Source organism: Spermophilus citellus, assembly GCF_964194105.1.
Source record: "Spermophilus citellus genome assembly, chromosome: 2".
Taxonomy (NCBI): domain Eukaryota; kingdom Metazoa; phylum Chordata; class Mammalia; order Rodentia; family Sciuridae; genus Spermophilus; species Spermophilus citellus.
The window spans coordinates 715,295-736,231 of record NC_138183.1 but is presented as its reverse complement, the minus strand read 5'-3'; the positions used below and the strand labels follow the sequence as shown (position 1 = coordinate 736,231).

Here is a 20,937-nt window from a genome sequence, read left to right as displayed (position 1 = left end):
CTTCAGCCTCCTGAGGGCTGGGATGACAGGTGTGGGACACTGTGCCCAGCTCTCCTTTTCAATCACCGGGACCTCATCATGGGGCTCCAGCATGACCACCTTAACTAACCCTAATTACTTCCCAAAGGTCCACCTGTAAGCACAGTTGTAGGGTTGCCAAGTCAGTATCTCCTGACGGAGATCAGATTTCAATATGGGAGCCCGTGGGGGACACTCCATCCACTTCCAAATCATGGGGTGGGGTGGGTACAGGTGCCAGGGCACTGTGGAAGCAGGGTGGGGAGAGGGGGTGGGAGGGCTAGGAAGGAAAGGATAGGGCCGTGGGTAGAGCGGCCAATAGAGTGGACACCTGGCCAGGTCACTGGCCGTGAGAAGGGCCTTCTTGAGTTTATGGTGAAGTCAGCCTTGGTCAGTGCACTGGGTTCTGCCAGTGCCCCTGGAGTGTGGCTGTGCAGACAGTGTCCTGCTGGGGGTGCCTCGGGATGACGGGGGCAGGGTGGGAAAAGGCAGTACACGAGGGAGTGTGGGGGGTCACAAGGTCACTGGAGAAGGCCGAGGGCCCCAGGGTCTGGCAGAACCCTGGGGAACAGTTACTAGGAGGGAGGACAGGGTAGCATTGCCAGCGGGACTGTGACCAAAGAGAATGTTACTAGTGGGTCAGGGAGCATGACCCTGGGGACACCCACGGGGATGCGGTAGACAGAGGAGGATTTAGGGGGCTGCCCACATTCAAGCAGTGGGTCTCCTGGTGAAGTGCCCTTTCAGAGGGATGGCATTTGCAGATGGCAGCATGACGTCCGAAGGCAATGGGACTACAGAGGGGTTGGTAGGTGGGAGAGGAGGCCTCCCAGGGCGGGGGTGGGTTGGAATGGGGCTGGCAGATGACATAGTGGGAGTTTGATTCTAGGGTCCCCTTCACCATGGGGGTGAATGCTCTGGGACATGAGCTCCTTGAACGCTGTCACTCCCCTCTAGTGAGTCTCCTCACTCCAGTGTGGGGCTCTGGACTCCAAAGGGTTTGGTTGGTCAGCCTCTGGCAAAAGCAGGAGGCCAGCACTGGACTCAATTGGACACTGGCTTGCTCCTTTCCTGCAGGCCTGGCCAGTCGCACCTGCCCCTCAAGGCCCCAGCCCCAGGGTCCTCCCTGTGTCAGAAAAGGCAGAAAGGCAAGAGGGGGCCTGTGACCCTGAAGGACTCCTCATGTGGGACCTCAGGGCCTGGACAGCCAGCCTCCTGCCCTGGCATTCCTGTCATGTGGATAGAGGGTGACAGGGGCAGGATGGACTTTGGTGGTGTTCCTAGAGCCTGGGGGACTCTGGACTGTCTGATCCTGTGTGTAGCATAGAACTGAGTTAGCCAGAGTGATCTAGAGACAGAGAGGTCCATCCTGGCCACTCCTCAGAAGGTGGTAAGGGCTGCTGCTGGTTCCTGGGAGCTCAGGACTTCTAGGCTGGGCATGGACGAGACCAGCTTCCTTCCACAATGAGGGGCCAAGAGCTATCCAGGAAGGCTCCTCTGGGAATGGGAATGGGGATCAGGCACAGGCAAGCAGGTGGCCAGGAAGGGTCCCCAGTTAATTCTGAATTTGTTCCTCTAGAACTTCTGCCTCAGTATGTCCTATGTGGGAGGATCCAGGCTGGTGGACAAAATAAGGGGGGGCCTCTCAGAAGAGGGGGAGGAGAGAGGAGACAGGAAAGTAAGGGAGGGATTGGGGGCACCCAACTCAGCTGGACAAAGGACCCTGCTTTCCTCTTGTTTACTGTAGCCTGGAGTCTCAGTGGGCCCTGCTGGGTCAGGTGGAGATGTCCTGGGGAAGGTGGGGGTCCATGGAGGTCAGACAGCTGCAAGGAGCCCAGGGGCCAAGGGAAAGGGGCCCTTAGTATCACCAGGTGTCCTGGGAGAGCCACAGGGCTGCAAAAGGAGCTGACCTGCTGGAAGGGGGTTCTGGGCAGGCCAGAAAGGCCTCCCTGGCTGGCGCCTCTGTCCAGCCCTAGTCCCGCCCGGCCGCACCCCTGACTCACTTCCTTTGCAAGGAACGGAAACCTCCCCAGAGCTTCCTCTGCTCCAGACGCTTCCTGGGGACCCGCAGGTGTCGCTGCCCACTCCAGGCCTCAGCTGGCCCAGGAGGCCCCTGTACCACCCATCTCTCTCTAGGGAGGACAACATTTCCTGCTTCCTGCTCCAGCCAGAGCTGGGGAACACTGAGCTGCAGGTAGGGGGTGGGCTGTGGGGTGCAGGGACCCACGCCAGCCTCCCAGGGTCAGGGCTTCATCCTTCTTTCCCAAGTCTTCTTTCTGTCCATCTTGAGCCCCACCTCTGCTGGCCTCTGGGGGTCTCTGCTGCTGCCCTGTTAGTCCTCACTGGCAGCGGCGTGGGTGGGGGTGGGGTGGGGGGAGGGGCGGGCGGATATATTGGGAAGACCTCAGTTTCGGGTGTAGGGGACTGGGAGGCCTGGGAAAAATCAGGGGACAGTGTTGGGCCCCTTCTCCAAAGCATGTTTGCCAGAATTCCCCCCCCCCCCCCGCTCCCGTCCCTGAGTAGTGTGGTGTCTCTGAACTCCTGGGGGTGCTGGAGCTTCTGCTTCTTGGGGCCCTGCCTTGGGACGCAGCGGCCCCTGGCGCCAGATAGTCAGGGAGCTGCTGACGGGGGCGGGGTCCGGCTTGACCCTTCTTAATTCCTAATCGCCCGAGTGGCCCTCCAGGAAGCTGGGGTGGCCACCAGATAAGTTGCATGCCCTACCCCCAGCCACTTCCTCAAGGCCCTCAAGGCCCGCGGCGGTTTCTGGGAGGACCAGAGAGATTTGCATTGGGGCCCCACTGAGCAGTTTCCTGGTCAGTGGGGCGAGGTGGGACCAGGTTCTGGGGCAACCCAGGTGGTACCCCGCGAGGCCCCACGGGTAAGGTCATTTGGGGCCAGGGTTTCTGTCGGCCCGCGGAGGAGGGCCATGGAGAGTCCGAAGACCCTCCCTATTTTCCTGTTGCAGGGAACGTGACCTGCATGCCGAGCGCAGATTCTGCGCCATGGACTGCGGCCAGCCCAGCTTGGAGTCCGCAGCCGCGGACCCCAGAGCCTCAGGCCCTTGCGTGATTGCTCCGGTGCGCGCTGTGCTCCGCCTACGCCGCCGTGTGTGGCTACTGCGCAAGCGGCGTCTCCTGCAGCTGGGCTCTGGGTCCGACACTGGGACCGGGGCGCTCAGGCCTGGCTGCGGCTCTGGGGCCCTGCGCGGGGAGCTGGACCAGCCGAAATTCTTCACCTTCGATGGCCCAGCGGAGCTGTCCTCCAGGACGCTGCGCAAGAGGCGCCGGCGCAGCCGCGTGGTGCTCTACCCTGAGGCTTCGCGCAAATACCGACCTCGCGCAGAGCGCCGGAGCCGCGCACAACGATGCCTGCTGCTGCTCGCAGCCATCGTGGGTTTCCAGGTGCTCAATGCCATTGAGAACCTGGACGATAACGCTCAGCGCTACGACCTCGATGGGCTGGAGAAGGTGCTACAGCGAGCTGTGTTTGGCCAGCCGGCCGCCGTGGGCCGCATTGTGGCGCTGTTGCGGGACTATCTGGCCACGCATGTGCATAGCCGCCCGCTCCTCCTGGCACTGCATGGGCCCAGTGGCGTAGGCAAGAGTCATGTAGGCCGCCTCCTGGCACACCACTTCCGCGCGGTGCTCGAGGACAGCGCACTCGTGCTGCAGTATCACTCACGGCACCACTGCCCACAGCCGCGCGCTGTGCAGGACTGCCGGGAGGATCTGGCGCGGCGTGTGGCTGAAGTGGTGGCACAGGCCGAGGCGGAAGAGAAGACCCCTCTCTTGGTAGTGGACGAGGTGGAGCTCCTACCGCCGGCGCTGCTGGATGAGCTAGACGGCTTCATGCAGCCGCAGCGTTCGCACCACTTTCACAATGCCATCTACGTGCTCCTTAGTGGCACAGGTGGTGCGGAGATCACCCGATTTGTATTGCAGAACGCCTCCCGCGCGCAGCCCCTGCGTCCTGACAGAGTCCGTGGTGCTCAAGCCGCTGCAGAGGAGTCCGAGGAGGAACTGCATGCCAGTCTTCGGGAGCTCCTGGCTCGCGAGCACCCACTGTGGCAGGCTGCGGCCATCGTGCCCTTCCTGCTGCTGGACAAGCAGGACGTGGTCAACTGCTTCCGGGATGAGATGGCCGGGGAGGGCTTTTTTCCTGAGCAGGCTCGCGCAGAGCTCCTGGCCTCACAGCTCAGCTACTACCGTGTTGCTGGCCGTGAGTTTGCTATCACTGGCTGCAAGCAGGTGGTAGCCAAGGTGAACCTCTTGTAGCACAGGCGCACACACTGTGTTGGTGCAGCAGGAGGAGTGTGGGTGTGTGTGACCTGTGGTCACTAAGCTGCTTCACCCTGGAAGCTGGGGAGGCTGGCGGAGGTGTCTCAGCTCCATGCTCCCAATTTCCAGTTCCACCCCAGAGCCCTGAGTTTGTCCCTGGGGTCATCAGGAGAGTAGCCACCTTCCTCCACACCTGCTGTGCCCAGCACATCCCAGGCCTGTATGATGGGGTTTTGTTAGCAGCCCTAGGAGGTGGGCAGTCTGCTCTCAGGGTACAAATGACCTCAGAGGGCAAGCAGCCCCTAGGGCCACACAGCTAATCCCTAAGGTCACAGAATTGGGATGTGAACCCAGCTCAATGGGTGCTTGCTGCAGCTTCCATAACCCCCAAATACACCCAGTGGCCCCCTGCACACCTCTTGGGCTTAGGGGCCCAAGGGCCATGAAAGCGTTGGAGCAATTGGGTGTCTCCACACCAATGAGTGATCCCGGATGCTCTGGATGATTCAGGCTGACAGTGGTAGTAGGTGGGCCTAAATGGGGGGCCCTGAACTCTTTGGCTCCTACTGTCCTGGCCACTGAGCCCGGGCCACTGATCCACTCCAGGGCCCTGAACTGGGAAAGACGGCTATACAGAGATGCCTTGGATGCAGCTAGATGTGCAGAGCCGTGGCCCTGGATTCTTTTCCCAGGTGGAGTGGAGGGGGTCCCTTACATCCTGGCCCCTTTCTGGCCTGCAGGCTCTGGAGATGACACCCCGTGGACTCCACAGCCAGCACTTACAGCAGTGAGTGAAAGAAGTCCTGCTGTTTACACCCGCCTCCCCTCCAGGAGCCATATTTCCAGGAACAACAGGCTTGCGGGCTTGGCTATCTAGGGAGCAGTGGAGGGAAGCGCCTCAGCAGATCCTGCCCCCTGCTGGCTGAGTCTCCCGTGCGGAACCTCCCTGCGCCTTGCTGTGGAGGTGGCTTGTCCTTGGTAGTAGAGGCGTCTGGGCACCACGGTTGTGCACCTGTCTTCCCCTCCTGTCCACCAGACCGCTCAAGACCGGAATGCTCCGCCTCCCGGCCTCCTCCCTCGGTGGGCGTTCGCAGCGCCCGACTTAGTTCTGGAGCGGCCTCAGTGCTGCCACCTGGTGTCCGCGCCCAGCTCCGCCCCCGAGTCTGCGGGCCGCACTCGCCACCAACCCTGTCCCAGAGCGCGCCGCGTAGCAGGGAAACTGGAGCAAGGACTAGCGGGTGGCAGGAGGGGAGGGTCCAGCAAAGTGGCAGGGCCGCCCTCGTGAAGCACGGCCATGCACGCGCGCACCCTGGTCTTAGTTCGACCACGTCTCCAGGGACACCTTCTCCGAACCGTGACCACGGAGTCTAAGGTGTCCTTAGAAGGGTTCGCTGCTTAAGTGGTCACCCGAGCATGCTGGGTTACTGTCCCCCTTCCAACTCGCCCTGGCGGCGGTCTGCGGGCTTGGGCACTTGGATCTGGGTAGATTCGAGCCTCTCATTAACACTGAGCGAGCGCGCAGATTCAGGGCGTGGCCGGGGGATCTGGGTTGCACTGGGTGGTAGAACCTCTGCTCCTGATGCTTGTGGGGTGGGGTGGCCAGCTGTGGGAGCCCAGGACTGGCTCCATCTATCCTAGCCCAACTTGTGGGAGACAACTTGCAGCAGGACGTCCAGCTGGGCAGTCCAGTGACCTGCATTGATGCTTCAGGGGTGTGTGAGAGCTGCTGAGCCGGAGGCCATGTCCATCCTGGGCAGGAGTGCTGTTGGGGTCCTCACCACTCCCCAGGAGGGCCCCCAGGACCATCACCACCACCCACCACCCCTGCCCACACACACAGCACTCAGCCACAGGTGTGGCTTGCCCAGCCAAACATGGCCTGTTCCCAATCAGCAGCACCTGACAATCCAAGCAATCTTATTTTATTTATTTATAAAACATTACATGGAGGCTAATTTCTGTGCTAAAGAGGAATGTGCAGAAAATGTTGGGGGCTGGTTGTGTCACGCCCTGTTAATAAAACGTGTGGCTCAAATCTAACAACCTACTTTTTTTTCTTTTTTTGGTCAATTTCTCTCTCAGCCTGTGTTTATTGGGCCGTACTAATTAGATTTTTTACTTTCTAATATTTGAGAAATGTCAGAAGAGGGACTTGGTACAGGCTGGCAGGCTGATGGAGGGCAGACGGGTGGAGTCCAGCTCAACATCAAGGCTTTCCAGGAGACCCATGAACAGCTGGAAGGTCCCCTGGACAGGTGCTGAGGGCAGGCTCCCAGGCTCCGCCTAGTGGAAGCTACCTACTTTTCAGACTGTCCCAAATGGGACAGGCAATTTCCTCTGCATGTGTGTGGTCCATGTACACTGCCCTGAGGCACCCTTGGACCCCAGGTGTCACCATGTAGTGGCTCTTTGGTCTCTAACAGTGGATTTTTCTTAAAATGCATTTTGTCTGCCAGGTGAGGGAGTGCACACCTGGAATTCCAGTGGCTTAGGAGGCTGAGACAGGAGGATCTCCAGTTCAAAGCCAGCCTCAGCAACTGCAAGGTGCTAAACAACTCAGTGAGACCCTGTCTCTAAATAAAATAGAAAATAGGGCTCAGTGGTCGAGTGCCCCTAAGTTCAACCCCTGGTACAAAAAACAAAACAAAACAAACAAACAACAACAAAAACATTTTGTCTGATGGTGACAGCTGTTCTAGCCTTCTTTGCAATTGGTGTTTGGGATATATTTTCCTTGCTTGTAAACAGGAAGCAGATGGATTTTCAACAGATCCAATTTGAGAGTGCTGGTCTTTGAGCTGCTGAGTTTAGCCCATGACATTTACTGTGGTTGTGGATACTGGTGAACTTTGCAATTTTATTTTGGGCCTCTTGATTGTCCTACTTTTTGTATGCTACTTTTTTTTTTTTTTTTTGGTGGTGCTGGGGATTGAACTCAGGGCCTTGTGCATGCAAGGCAAGCACCCTGCCAACTGAGCTATATCCCCAGCCCTTGCTTTTTCTTATTTCCCTCCCTCTCTCTCCCTTCTTTCTTCTGCCCCCACATTCCCAGTGTTCCCCTTTTCTCTCTAATGGGTTTAGAAGTTCCCATATGTATCTGAGTTAGCCCTGCCCCTCGAATGGGCATTCCAAGGCCAAGCAACAGAGCACAGTGGTGCATGCCTGTAATCCCAGCAGCTCAGGAGGATGAGACAGGAGGATCGAGAGTTCACAGCCAGCCTCAGTAAAAACAAGGCGCTTACAACTCGGTGAGACTCTGTCTCTATAGTTATTTATTTGTTTGTTTATTTATTTATTTATGCTGGGGATTGAACCCAGGGCCTTGTGCATGCAAGGCAAGCACTCTACCAATTGAGCTATGTCCCCAGTGAGACCCTGTCTCTAACTAGAATTCAAAATAGGGCTGGGAATGCGGCTCAGCTCAGTGAGTGAGTGCCCCTGAGTTCAATCCCTGGTAACGACAACAACAACAACAACAATAATAATACAAGACTGAGCAGCATCCACCCTTGCTCAGGTTAAATGCTGTTTGCAAGCATTTCAGTGCTGTCCTCCTGGGTAAGCCCACATACCAGACCCCCAGACTCGGTTGACTCATTTGTTCTTGGGTCTGGGATTGAACCCAGGGGCGCTCTATCACTGAGCTACATCCCCAGCCCTTTTTATTTTTATTTTGAGAGAGGGTCTCATTAAGTTGTCCAGGCTTGCCTTGAACCTGCGACCCTCCTGCCTCACCCTCCCAAGTTGCTGGGGTCACAGGTGTGGCCACCACGCAGGCTATTTTATTCTTGTGACTTGATTTTTGTCCGATTCTTTGAAAAACCTTATAGGATGTGATTGAAATTTACTGACTCTACTGATCAATTTGGGGAGGTTGATATGATGACAACATTACACGTTAAGACTTTATTTACCATCTTTTTAAAAATATTTTTAAGATATTGATGGATCTTTATTTTATTCATTCACCCTGGCCAGCAGAAATATACTTTTATTTCATTTATTGCTAAGAATGGAACCTGTGCCTCACACATGGTAGGCAAGTGCTCCACCACTGAGCCACAAACCCAGCCCCCCACCCCCCTTTTTTTTTTTTACCCTCTTTCAGCCAAGTTTTGTAATTTTGTACAGAAAGGTCCTGTTCATTTTGGGTAGATTTATTCCTAGAATTGTTATAACCTTGGATTGGTGTTATACATGTGATTGTAATTCAGAGTTTTCTCACCGAGCACCCGGCTGGCTTCCCCAGCAAGCCTGTCAGGGCCACAGCTCCCGTGGGGCTCCCCCTGCGGGCCCAGGCCAGCCTGCCTTCCAAAGGAACTGCCCCCGGTTGTCCTGATGCTTTGATGACTGAAGTTCACAGCCCTAACTGCTCTGGTTTGTTTTTCAGGTTTTACTTTGTTGCTTGCTTATTAAAGAACATTCAATAAGCAGCTTTATTGAGTTACCCTTTGCATACACCATACCATTCACTCACTCTAAGTGGACAATTGGGTGATTCTTTGGTGGACTACAGAGTCGTGCAATATGACCACAATTCAGCCTTAGACTGTCTGCATCACCTAGAGGATCTGGACTCCGTGTATCCCTGTTCCCACCCTGCCTGAGATAAGCACGCACCCTTTCTGCCACTACAGGTTTGCTTTTTTAAAAAGCATTTCATTCACAATGGTTTATTATACATTTTATTATGAACCGTGAGAGAGGCGTCTGGAGGCTCCCAACCCAAGGAAGCCCTGTGTTGAAGGGCAGACTTGCTCAGGGCCAGTTTGCAAGCTTCACCTGGGCTTCTTCTGCTCCCCACCCCCACCCCCCACGGGCACAAACACTTTGTGCTTGGAGCTTTTTGGAGCTTTTTGCATTGGACTTCTGGACGCTACTGTTCCTGAGGTTCACTGGCCACGCAGGAGGTCTCAGTCGCTCCTTCTGTGGATGGTAAACAGGATGGCTTCAGACAGCTCAGGCACATTTTGCCCATGGGTTCACCCTGGAATTGCGGTGTGGACAGTCTGCATGTTTTAGCCATTATAAATAATGCAGTCAGGGGCTGGGGATGTGGCTCAAGCGGTAGCGCGCTCGCCTGGCATGCGTGCGGCCCGGGTTCGATCCTCAGCACCACATACCAACAAAGATGTTGTGTCTGCCGAGAACTAAAAAATAAATATTAAAAATTCTCTCTCTTCTCTCTCTCTCTCTCTCTCTCTCTCTCCTCTCTCACGATCTCTTTAAAAAAAAAAAAATAATGCAGTCAGGAACATTGGCCTAGCACTTCTTTGTCTGGACATATGTTCTCATTTCTCTTGAATAATGCCAAGGATTGATAGGTCACAGGAAGAAGATCTATTTGATTTGTGTGTGTGTGTGTGGAGCTGGGGACTGAACTCAGGACCCTCTGCATGCAAGGCAAGTGCTCTACCACTGAGCCATATCCTCGCCCTTAACTTTTATTGATGTGTGGACTTACTGAGCTGCCCAAGCTGGCCTGGAACTTGTGACCCTTTTGTCTGGGCCTCCTGGTTGCTGGGATGAAGGAGTGGTCTTCACATCCAGGTTTCAATCTGTTTTAATGTGTCAGTATCCAGGGCTTCACAGGTTTCCACCAAGATTGCCTCCCAGAGATGCTGTGGAGCTCTGGGCGAGGGGCCTGTGGGGCAGGCCGTGGGGGACAGTGGCACTTACTGCCTCCCCCAGTAACTCAGCCTGAAGACTCCATGGGGGCCAGGGCTGGGGCTCTGTGGGGCACTTTCTTAGCATGCATGAGGCCCTGGGTCCGATCCTCAGCACCACATAAAAATAAATCAATAAAATAAATGCACGGTGTCCATCTACAACTGAAAAAAAAAAAAGGCTCCACAGGTTTCTCTGGAGTTTGTGGGTGACCTTGCACAGCTTTTCTGCATGCAGAACGGTGCTGTGCAGAACACGCGGCACCCCAGACCCCCCTTCCCTGACGGCTCCTGAGGTAGACACTCATACTTGAAAGTGTCCTTCATGGTCAGCAGTCTCCACCCTCTGGAGATGTTTTGCAGGGTCTGAAACACTCTGAAGTTGCTCAGAACCACACCTGACGAGTGTGCCCCGGTCCTCTGGTGACTGCAGAGTTCCCACGGGGTCTGTGCACCGAGCCACTCATTCACTGCGTCCTGAGGTCCACTGCATGCTTCCAACCCTGAGCTGACACCCAAATCCCCGGCTGTGGCAGGATGGGGCCAAGGACCCGGGAACTCTTCTCTGGATTTCTTGATATCTGCATTATAAAACTGTACATAGATAGAAAGCTAGTTTTAGAATATTTACAGGGTTGTACAATTCTTACTACAATCTGATTTTAGAATGTTTTTGTCACTTCAAAAAGGAGGAGAAGGGGTTGTGGCTCAGTGGTAGAGCACTTGCCTGGCATGTGTGAGGCACTGGGTTTGGTCCTCAGCTCTGAAGAAAAATAAACAAATGAAATAAACATATTGTGTTCATCTACAACTAATAAAATAAAATAAAAAAGGGAAGAAACCCTGTGTAGTGGGACTCGCTGCTGTCCCACTGCCCGGCTCCAGCCCAGGCAGCTTATGCATCTGGAATCCCACAGAGCTTGTCCTTTGTGCCCATTGGTCTAGTGATGGCCCCCCAGATGGTGTGTCCTTTTTGGCTCCTGTGATGAAGCTGCTGTGCACTCTCCATACTCTCTTTTGTGCACAGGTCGTAAGTTTCCCTTGGGCACATACATGGGCTTGTGGCTGCTGAGTCACATGCAATGTCTATTTTAACATTTTAAGGAACTACCAAGCTGTCTCCTTCTCCTCCTCCTCCTCCTCCTCCTCCTCCTCCTCCTCCTCCTCCTCCTCCTCCTCCTCCTCCTCCTCCTCCTTTCTCCTCCTTCTTCTCCTTCTTCTCCTTCTTTCTCCTCCTTCTTCTCCTTCTCCTCCTCCTTCTCCTCCTCCCCCCTCCTCCTCCTTCTTTCTCCTCCTTCTTCTCCTTCTTCTCCTCCTCCTCCTTCTCCTTCTCCTTCTCCTTCTCCCCTTCTCCTCCTCCTCCTCCTCCTCCTCCTTCTTTCTCCTCCTTCTTCTCCCTCTTCTCCTTCTCCTCCTCCTCCTCCTCCTTCTCCTCCTCCTCCTTCTCCTCCTCCTCCTTCTCCTCCTCCTCCTTCTCCTCCTCCTCCTCCTCCTCCTCCTCCTTCTCCTTCTTCTCCTCCTCCTTCTTCTCCTCCTCCTTCTTCTCCTTCTCCTCCTTCTTTCTCCTCCTTCTTCTCCTTCTCCTTCTCCTCCTCCTCCTCCTCATCCTCATCCTCCTCCTCCTTCTCCTTCTCCTCCTTCTCCTCCTCCCCCTTCTCCTCCTCCTTCTCCTTCTCCTCCTTCTCCTCCTCCTCCTTCTCCTCCTTCTCCTCCTCCTCCTCCTCCTCCTCTCTCCTCCTTCTTTCTCCTCCTCCTTCTCCTTCTTCTCCTCCTCCTCCTCCTTCTCCTTCTCCTCCTTCTCCTCCTCCTCCTTCTCCTCCTCCTCCTCCTCCTCCTCCTTTCTCCTCCTTCTTCTCCTTCTTCTCCTCCTCCTTCTTTCTCCTCCTTCTTCTCCTTCTCCTCCTCCTCCTTCTCCTTCTCCTCCTCCTCCTTCTCCTCCTCCTCCTCCTCCTCTCTCCTCCTTCTTTCTCCTCCTTCTTCTCCTTCTTCTCCTTCTCCTCCTCTTCCTTCTTCTTCTTCTCCTTCTCCTCCTCCCCCTTCTCCTCCTCCTCATCATCCTCCTCCTCCTCCTCCTCCTTTCTCCTCCTTCTTTCTCCTCCTTTTTCTCCTCCTCCCCCTTCTCCTCCTCCCCCTTCTCCTCCTCCTTCTCCTTCTCCTCCTTCTCCTCCTCTTCCTTCTCCTCCTCCTCCTTCTCCTCCTCCTCCTCCTCCTCCTTCTTTCTCTCCCTTCTTTCTCTTCCTTCTCCTCCTTCTTCTCCTTCTCCTTCTCCCCCTTCTCCTCCTCCTTCTCCTTCTCCTCCTTCTCCTCCTCCTCCTTCTCCTTCTCCTTCTCCTCCTCCTCCTCCTCCTTCTCCTCCTCCCCCTTCTCCTCCTTCCCTTCTCCTCCCCCTTCTCCTCCTCCTCCTCCTTCTCCTCCTTCTTTCTCCTCCTTCTTCTCCTTCTTTCTTCTTCTTCTTTGATGGGGGAGCAGTGCTGGGATGGAACCCAGGGCCTCACACATGCCAGGTGAATGTTCTACCGCTGAGTCACATCCCCAACCTTTTATAAATTCTTATTTTAAGACAGGGTCTTGCTAAGTTGTCCAGGCTGACCTCAAACTTGAGATCCTCCTGTTCTCAGCCTTCCGAGTCTCTGGGGCCACACGGCTTTTGCTGTGAATTCTCTTCGGTGGCTCTCTCGTGGCTTTGCACAGGTCTGGGGCTGTCACTGTGGCTGAGTCAGCCTGTTGCTAGGTGCCACTGGGCTGCCTGCAAGTGGGCTGCTCAGGTGACTCGGGGCATGAGCCTTTCCACGCTGCCCTCCACCAGTTCCAGAGAAGGTTCTCTTGCCCGTGGGTCTGCACCCTGGCACTCTCCCACCTGCTTTAGTTCTGATGAAATCCCTGAGCTGTGTGTGGGCACGCTCACGGCATGTTAGGTGCGAGTCTGGCTTCCTGGAACCTGTCGGAGAGACTCGGCCCTGAGGGGACGCTGGACGGTGGTTTCCGTTTCCCTTCCTGCACGCGTTTCTCTCTGGGACCTCTCACAGCTCCTTTGTGCGTTCTGTTGGTGGAACGTTCTACCACGCGGGCTGCGCAGTGGTTTCATTAATGAGGTTCTGGCATTAAGTTAGTTAGAAGAGATCAAAATAAAACACACAAACCAGTTACCTTATTTATATTGCTAGGTCCGAGACGGCTCGCCTCCCTGATTCCCGCCTCTAGCCGCCCAGCAGGGCAGCGAGGATTACTCTGGGCTAGCAGGAGAGAGAGAGAGCGAACACGCCAGGGAGTAGCCTTTTATTTGGGGGAACAAGAGATTCAGGGGAGAATTCCATCCAATGAAGGTTGAGGGGGGGCTGTGTACTCCAAGGTCAGGGTCAGTGATTGGGTCTCCAGGGTCAGTGGTTACGCACACCCCCACACGGATGGGCTCTCTCATCAGGAAAGGGTCGGGATAACTCCGACACAGCCAGAGCGCCTCAGGCCCTTAACGGGAGTCACCCAATCACGCGTCAGAATGGCCCCCACAGAACGTGGTTCATTCTCATTATTTTTACTATGGTGAGTGACCCTAAATGTTTTTGCAGCCTCTCTTTGGCACAAGAATTTGGGTTGAAATGGTTCCCCCAAATTATTAGGTTACATCTAACCCTCAGCGCCTCAGAATGCAGTTTTATTTGGAGAAATGTGACGGGAGACAAAGCTGAAAGGTGCGTGTCAGGATGGCCTAAGATGAGGGTGCAGCGAGGCTGTGTCCTCACAGGAAGAGCAGGCGTGGGCCAGACAGACGGACAGCAGGACAGGGTGGAGACGGGGCGCAGATGGGCCGCAGGCCGCCCATGTCCTCCTGCTTCAGGCTGCGGTGCACTGAGGTCCTGCTGTCTCACCACCTGTGGGTGGCACTCTGTGGACAGCCGGTGACCCACACAGGAACAGGCACTGGACAGGAATTCTGGTCCAGCTCAGCCCAGTGGCCAGTTTTCCCAAGTGGCTGCTCCCACCCAGGGCTGCTGGGGGCCTCTGCTCCACCTTCTCGCCAACACCACCCTTTGAATTTGTGTCTCCTGGATGGACTTTTGTGAGGTGTCTATTCAAGTGTCTTGTCCATTTTGAATGAGGTTGTCTACCTTACCTCGGTCGGGGCAGGTACTGGAGACTGAACCCAGGAGCACACACACCCAACCTTTCTATCTTTTTTTTTTTTTTTGTACCAGGCACTGAACCTATGGTTACACCCTCAGCCCTATTTTATATTTTATTTAGAGATAGAGTCTCAATGAGTTGCTTAGCGCTTCCCCGTTGCTGAGGCTGGCTTTGAACTTGAGATCCTCCTGCCTCAGCCTCCTGAGCCACTGGGATTACAGACATGGGCCACTGCACTCAGCTTCTATTTTTTTTTAATTCAATTTTTAGTTTTTTGTAGTTGTAAATGGACAGCATGCCTTTATTTTGTTTATTTTTTGTATATGGTCCTAAGGATTGAATCCAGTGTCTTGTGGATGGTAGGCAAGCACTCTGCCACTGAGCCCCAGTCCCAGCCCCGGAACCCTTTCTATTTTGAAACAGGGTCTGGATAACTTTCCCAGGCAAGCCTCAAACTTGCAATCCTCCTGCCTCAGCCTCCTGAGTTGCTGGGATCTTCCACGCTGTGGCTCACTTCCCTGCCTCCTATGTTTTTTCTTGTTGTTGTTTTGTTTTGTACTGGGGATTGAACCCTGGGGTGCTTAATCTGGGCCACATCCCAACCCAATTATTTTTTCTTATTTTGAGAAGGAGGTTGCTGTAGGGAGCCATTCTGACACGTGATTGGGTGACTCCCGTTAAGGGCCTGAGGCGCTCTGGCTGTGTCGGAGCTTTCCCGACCCTTTCCTGATGAGAGAGCCCATCCGTGTGGGGGTGTGCCTGACCACTGACCCCGGGGACCCAATCACTGACCCTGACCTTGGAGTGCAGCCCCCCCCAACCTTCATTGGATGGAATTCTCCCCTGAATCTCTTGTTCCCCCAAATAAAAGGCTACTCCCTGGCGTGTTCGCTCTCTCTCTCTCCTGCTAGCCCAGAGTAATCCTCGCTGCCCTGCTGGGCGGCTGGAGGTGGGAACCAGAGAGGGGAGCCGTCTCGGACCTAGCAATAGAAATAAGGTACTGGTCTGTGTGTTTTATTTTGATCTCTTCTAACTAACTTAATGCCAGAACCTCATTAATGAAACCACTGCACAGGCCGCGTGGTAGAATTGGCGCCCAACGTGGGGCGCATTCTGAATTAGTTAGATTGAGTGGGAGCGCGCGCTAAAAAGATTAAGGGAAAGAATAAAAAGGAAGATAAGGAATAAAGAGATAAAGAGAAAATAAGGAAGATAAGGAATAAAGAGAAAAATAAAGGAAGAAGTGACATTTGGGTCACAAAAGTACCGGGAGATATTGAAGGAAAGAGACGTTAAATTACTTAAAATGGGAAATTCTACTTCTTCGGATAAGGAAATGTATCTGACTATTTTAGACAGTATAATTAATCAGAAAGGAAAACAGATAAAGAAAACTCAGTTATTACAATTCTTAAAGATTGTAGGTAAATATTGTCCTTGGTTTTGTGACCAAGAGTCTCCAAATTTACTTACTTGGGAGAAAATTAGAAAGGAAAAAAGTTTGTCTTTTTAAAAATATAGGCCAGAGTTCCCGACCCCCTGAAGACCTTATAAAAGCCATTCAAGGAGCTGTTAAGTCTATTCAAATGGAAAATCGGCCTGAGGCTAAGTTAATTTCCTTTCATTTGAAAACAAAAGCACTAGGGACCAAGGTTAAAAATGTGAACTTAGACTCCCAGCCCCATGCGGAGAATTCAGATGGCGCGGATCAGCCCGCTTTCTCACCGCCGCCGGCATTTCCTCCTAGCGAGAGCCCGGGAATTCCAGGAACGGTCGCACAGTGTGACGTCACTGGCAGCGCCGACCAGGGCAGTCCGCGATTTTTACTGGGACAGAGACAAGGATCACAGACAGTTTTCTTGGGACCTTCAGAGACAGTTGAATTAGATCCTGAAACGGGACCAACACAAATCCCTACTGGGATTTTCGGGCCGCTTCCTGAGAATACTGTAGGTTTAATTCTGGGGCGTGATAATTTGAAGGGAGCCATTGAAGTAATACCTGGTGTGATAGATTCAAAATTTAAGGGGCAATTATATGTTACTGTAAGGTCCAATTATGCCCTAAGACTCACCCCAAAGGATATTTTTGCTCAATTAATATTATTGCCTTGTGTCTCAGAAAGGCACCTGCCGGTAGATTCAGTTTCTAAACCGCCGGACAGAGTATATTGGTCCCAGTTAGTGCGACAAGAACGCCCTTTATTAAAAATTAAAATTAATAATAAAAATTTCCTAGAAATAATTGACACAGGGGCTGATAGCTCAGTATTGTCCAGCCGGTTTTGGCCCAGGACATGGCCCTTACATACAGCATCAGCTAACCTAGAAGGAATAGGACAGATTTCACAGCCTGCTCAAAGTGCCAACTATCTCCGTTGGGAAGATTCTGATGGGAACAGTGGAGTATTTAAACCTTATGTGTTAGAGTCTTTACCAGCTAATCTATGGGGAAGAGATATATTAGCCAAAATGGGACTGTTACTAGTTACTTCAAATTCTATAAGATCAATTGAAGAAGTTAATCAGAGGTATTCTCCTAGAGATGATAGGGAGACCCTTCAGGAAGAATATCTGTTTTCAAGCCAGTCTCCACGAAATACTCCAGGCCAGAATTTTTACTAGGGGCCCTGAGTACTTCCCCGATCCTTAAGACAGCTAAAAAAATCACGTGGCTCACAGAAGAGCCTATTTGGATTTCTCAGTGGCCCATCTCAGGGGAAAAGCTTAAAATAATTCATAGATTAGTTGAGGAACAACTTCAGGCTGGTCATATTGAACCAACACTTAGCCCTTGGAATACACCTATTTTTGTTATTAAGAAAAAGTCAGGAAATTGGAGATTACTACAGGATTTAAGGGCAATAAACCAGGCAATTCAGCCTATGGGATCATTACAGCCAGGACTTCCCTCCCCCACAGCCATTCCTTTAGATTATAGCTTGATGGTAATAGATTTAAAAGACTGTTTTTTCTCTATAAGGTTACATCCTAAAGATTGTGAAAAATTTGCTTTCACTGTTCCAACAATTAATTTTAAGGAACCTGTTAAAAGATATTGCTGGAAAGTCCTTCCTCAGGGAATGCGTAATAGCCCTACACTGTGCCAAAAATATGTTGACCAGGCAATAGATCCCATTAGAAATAGCTTCCCTGATGCCTATATTATTCATTTTATGGATGATATACTATTGGCTCATATTAATCCAGAAGTACTTTCAGAAATTTTTACTCAGTTAGAGACCTCACTTACAACAATGGGTTTAAGTATAGCTCCTCAAAAAATTCAAAAGGTATCTCCTTTTCAATATCTAGGTCAGATAATTCAGGGACGTACAATCCGTCCTCAAAATCTTCAGATAAGAGTTAAGGAGTTACGTACCCTGAATGATTTTCAAAAACTATTAGGAGATATTAACTGGCTAAGACCATCTTTAAAGTTAACTACTTCTGAGTTAAGTCCTTTATTTCAGATATTACAAGGAAATCCTTCTCCAACCTCTCCACGTCAACTAACTTTAGAAGCTAAGGCAGCCTTAAGGAAAGTGGAAATTGCAATTAAAAATGCACAGCTTACTAGAATAGATCCTAAATAAATAATGTATTTATTAATATTTCCAACTGAGCATACCTCAACAGGAGCCATATGGCAAAGATTAGAAGTTATTGAATGTATCTATTTATCTCACTCGCCTCAAAGAACATTAATTCCTTTTCATGATTCTATAGCTCAATTAGTAATTAAGGGTAGGACTAGGATTTTACAATTAATTGGATCTGAGCCTGATATCATAATTATTCCATTTTCTGTTCAACAGACTAATTGGCTTTTTCAAACTTCTAGTTCATGGCAGATAGCTTTTGCAGATTTTCCTGGCCAAATAGATAGCCATTATCCTCGTGATAAGATTGTACAATTTGCATCATTAACATCACTTATTTTTCCAAAGATTGTACGTTCCCATCCAATAAAGGGAGCTTTATCGGTGTTCACAGATGGTTCCAGCTCTGGTAAGGCAGGTTTCTTCAGCCGTGTTCACACAGAGGTAATACAAACTTCTTATACTTCAGCTCAAAGGGCAGAACTCCAAGCTCTGATTTGTGCCTTAGATTATTTTTCAAATGAGCCTATTAATATCTATTCTGACAGCTTATATGCAGTCGGAGTTACCAAAAATATTGAAACCTCAGTTATTGGCTTTACTTCATCACAGGAGTTATTTGAATTATTTCATAATTTACAAAAGACAGTGCTAATGCGAAAGTACCCATGTTTCATTGGACACATCCGTGCACATACTATTCTTCCTGGACCTCTAATTGCAGGTAATGATAAAATTGATAAATTAGTAGCCTTTTGTCAACAGATGTCTTCATATGACTGTGCACTAGCTTCCCATTCCTTACATCATCAAAATGCTTCTAGCTTACGTAAAAAATTTAGTATTACCAGAGAACAAGCTCATCAGATTGTAAGCCAATGTCCTAAGTGTGTTGTTCACACTCCATCTCTGCCATCAGGGGTAAATCCCCGTGGATTAAAACCAAATCAGATATGGCAAATGGATGTAACTCATATTCCTCAATTTGGTAAGCAATGTTATGTACATGTCATAGTGGACACTTATTCTAGATTTATTTTTGCCACAGCACGTACTAAGGAAAATACTCAACATGTAATTTCTCATTGCTTAGCAGCTTTTTCCATTTTAGGGTGCCCTATGCAGATTAAAACAGATAATGCTCCAGCTTATGTAAGCTCTTCTTTTCAACAATTTTGCCAAGAGTTTAAAATTAATCATAAAACAGGAATTCCTTATAACCCCCAAGGTCAAGCCATTGTGGAACGAGCTCATTTATCTATTAAACTTCAATTACAAAAATTAAAAAGGGGGAATAAGATAGTGACTCCCCAAAATAGCCTTAATAATGCCTTGTTTGTTTTAAATTTTTAAAACTGTGACACAGAAGGTCACACAGCTGCTGAGAGACAAATGTCTCCCTCAGTAACAGGCCCCTTAGGCAGAGTTTTGTGGAAAGATTTACAGACTGGTCAGTGGAAGGGTCTGGACCCCGTAATAACATGGGGCCGAGGGCATGCTTGTATTTTTCCAGAAGGTGCTTTCCGTCCTATTTGGGTGCCTGAACGTGCTATCAGACATGGAGGAGATAGAACCCAGACTCAAGCGACTGAGGATCGACCCGGAGGAGCCACTACCCAAAAGGAGGAGATATCGGAAAAAGATGAAGAAGGACCAGATTGAACCAGCCGAGAAGCTGATTTCGTGGAAAGATGTGAAGAAATTGACAACCCAGTCTTCCCAAATACTTCGACGCCTAGGAAAGAACAGGACCCCAGTCTTGATGGTAGCAACAGTAATTGCCCTACTGGGCTGTCAGGTAAAAGGGAATCAAATAGACACTTATTGGACATGTTTCCCAGATCCACCCCTGGTACACCCAGCTGTGTGGACTGGAGAATCTATTCTAGTATTTACTAATGACTCATTCATGATGGGAGGATTTACAGATACTCATATTACTCCCAATCATGTGACTAGATTTAATTATTTTGGCTACAGTGCCCAATTACCTTTATGTTGGTCACATGATAAACATGCTGGCTGTCTGAAAGTATCATTTGAAGAAAAGACAGCGATTGGTAAACCTAGACTGACAAATAATTCTATTTATGGAGACTTAAAACCTAATACTAGATCAGTAATTAAGATGGGACTTTCCCATAACAAGCCAGTCATTTCTGCAAAACCTCCACCGATACCCCATTGTCCAAATAGTTCTACAATTGAAATTGGCACCTTTCCTAAATGGATGGATTGTGTAAATACCTTTCCTGTACAACATAAGGTGTCTAAAGCTGGTGGGTATATTTTAGACTGGTCTCCAAAAATTGATAAGAGACAATTACGAAGAAATTCTGCTATGACACCTGCAGGATTTGTTAGTAATATCTTGACTTATAGTGAAGGAGGTGTTCAAAAAGATATTTGGCGTTTAATTGCTGCCTCAGAATATTTACATTTTACAGATAAACCTTTACCAAAATTTGTTGGCAAGAATTGTAAAGAGGGATCTTGCTATGGCCTAAGAGCCTGTGTCCAATCTCCTTATGTTTTAATTATTAGAAATGTAAAAGTTAAATGGATAGATGATAGATATTTTGTTACTTGTAATAAGTGCAACCTAACCAATTGTATTTCTAGGTATAATGGAGGAAAAGGAGTGCTGATACTTCATCAGCCCTCTTTTGTTTTATTACCTGCTAATATTTCAGAGCCATGGTATGCTGATGCTGGTTTACAAGTCTTACAGCAAATTCATGCCCAGCTAACAAGACCTAAACGTGCTATTGGAGTCATAATTGTTGATGTTTTAGCGCTGGTCTCTTTTATTGCCTCAACTGTCTCTGCATCTCTGACATTGTCTCAGAATATTCAGCATGCAAAATTTCTTAATAATTTAGCTCAAAATACTTCCAAGGCTCTGCGTAATCAAGTAAATATTGATGAAAAGATTGAGACTAAATTAAACGCCTTAGAGGCGACTGTTATAAACATTGGTAATGAACTTTCAGCCTTAAAATTTAAGGAAAGGCTTAAATGCCATGCTAATTATAAGTATGTATGTGTTACAGCTGCCAAGTACAATGCTTCTCTCTGGGATTGGGAGAAAATTAAAAACCATTTATTAGGTATTTGGCAAAATAGTAATAATAGCTTGGATATTCTGGAACTTCATCACCATATCCAAGACATTCAAAATAATAGAGCTGATTTTTCAGATCCTTCTTCCTTGGCTAACCAAATATTGAAGGAGTTAAATGGATTCAACCCT

The 20,937-nt window shown here is 50.3% G+C and overlaps 1 protein-coding gene across 1 annotated transcript; it reads left to right on the top strand.

The window, feature by feature from the left end:
• The first annotated feature begins 1,998 nt into the window (after positions 1–1,998).
• On the top strand, positions 1,999–6,853 carry TOR4A (torsin family 4 member A). Its single transcript, XM_081270355.1, has 2 exons — positions 1,999–2,212; positions 2,984–6,853. The coding sequence occupies exon 2, from the start codon at positions 3,021–3,023 to the stop codon at positions 4,290–4,292; it is 1,272 nt and encodes a 423-aa protein (XP_081126481.1). The 5' UTR covers positions 1,999–2,212; positions 2,984–3,020; the 3' UTR covers positions 4,293–6,853.
• Positions 6,854–20,937: the final 14,084 nt, after the last annotated feature.

What these genes read in the sequence shown, in the direction of transcription:
- TOR4A (XM_081270355.1), top strand. Translation starts at nt 3,021, where the DNA reads ATGGACTGCGGCCAGCCCAGCTTGGAGTCCGCAGCCGCGGACCCCAGA.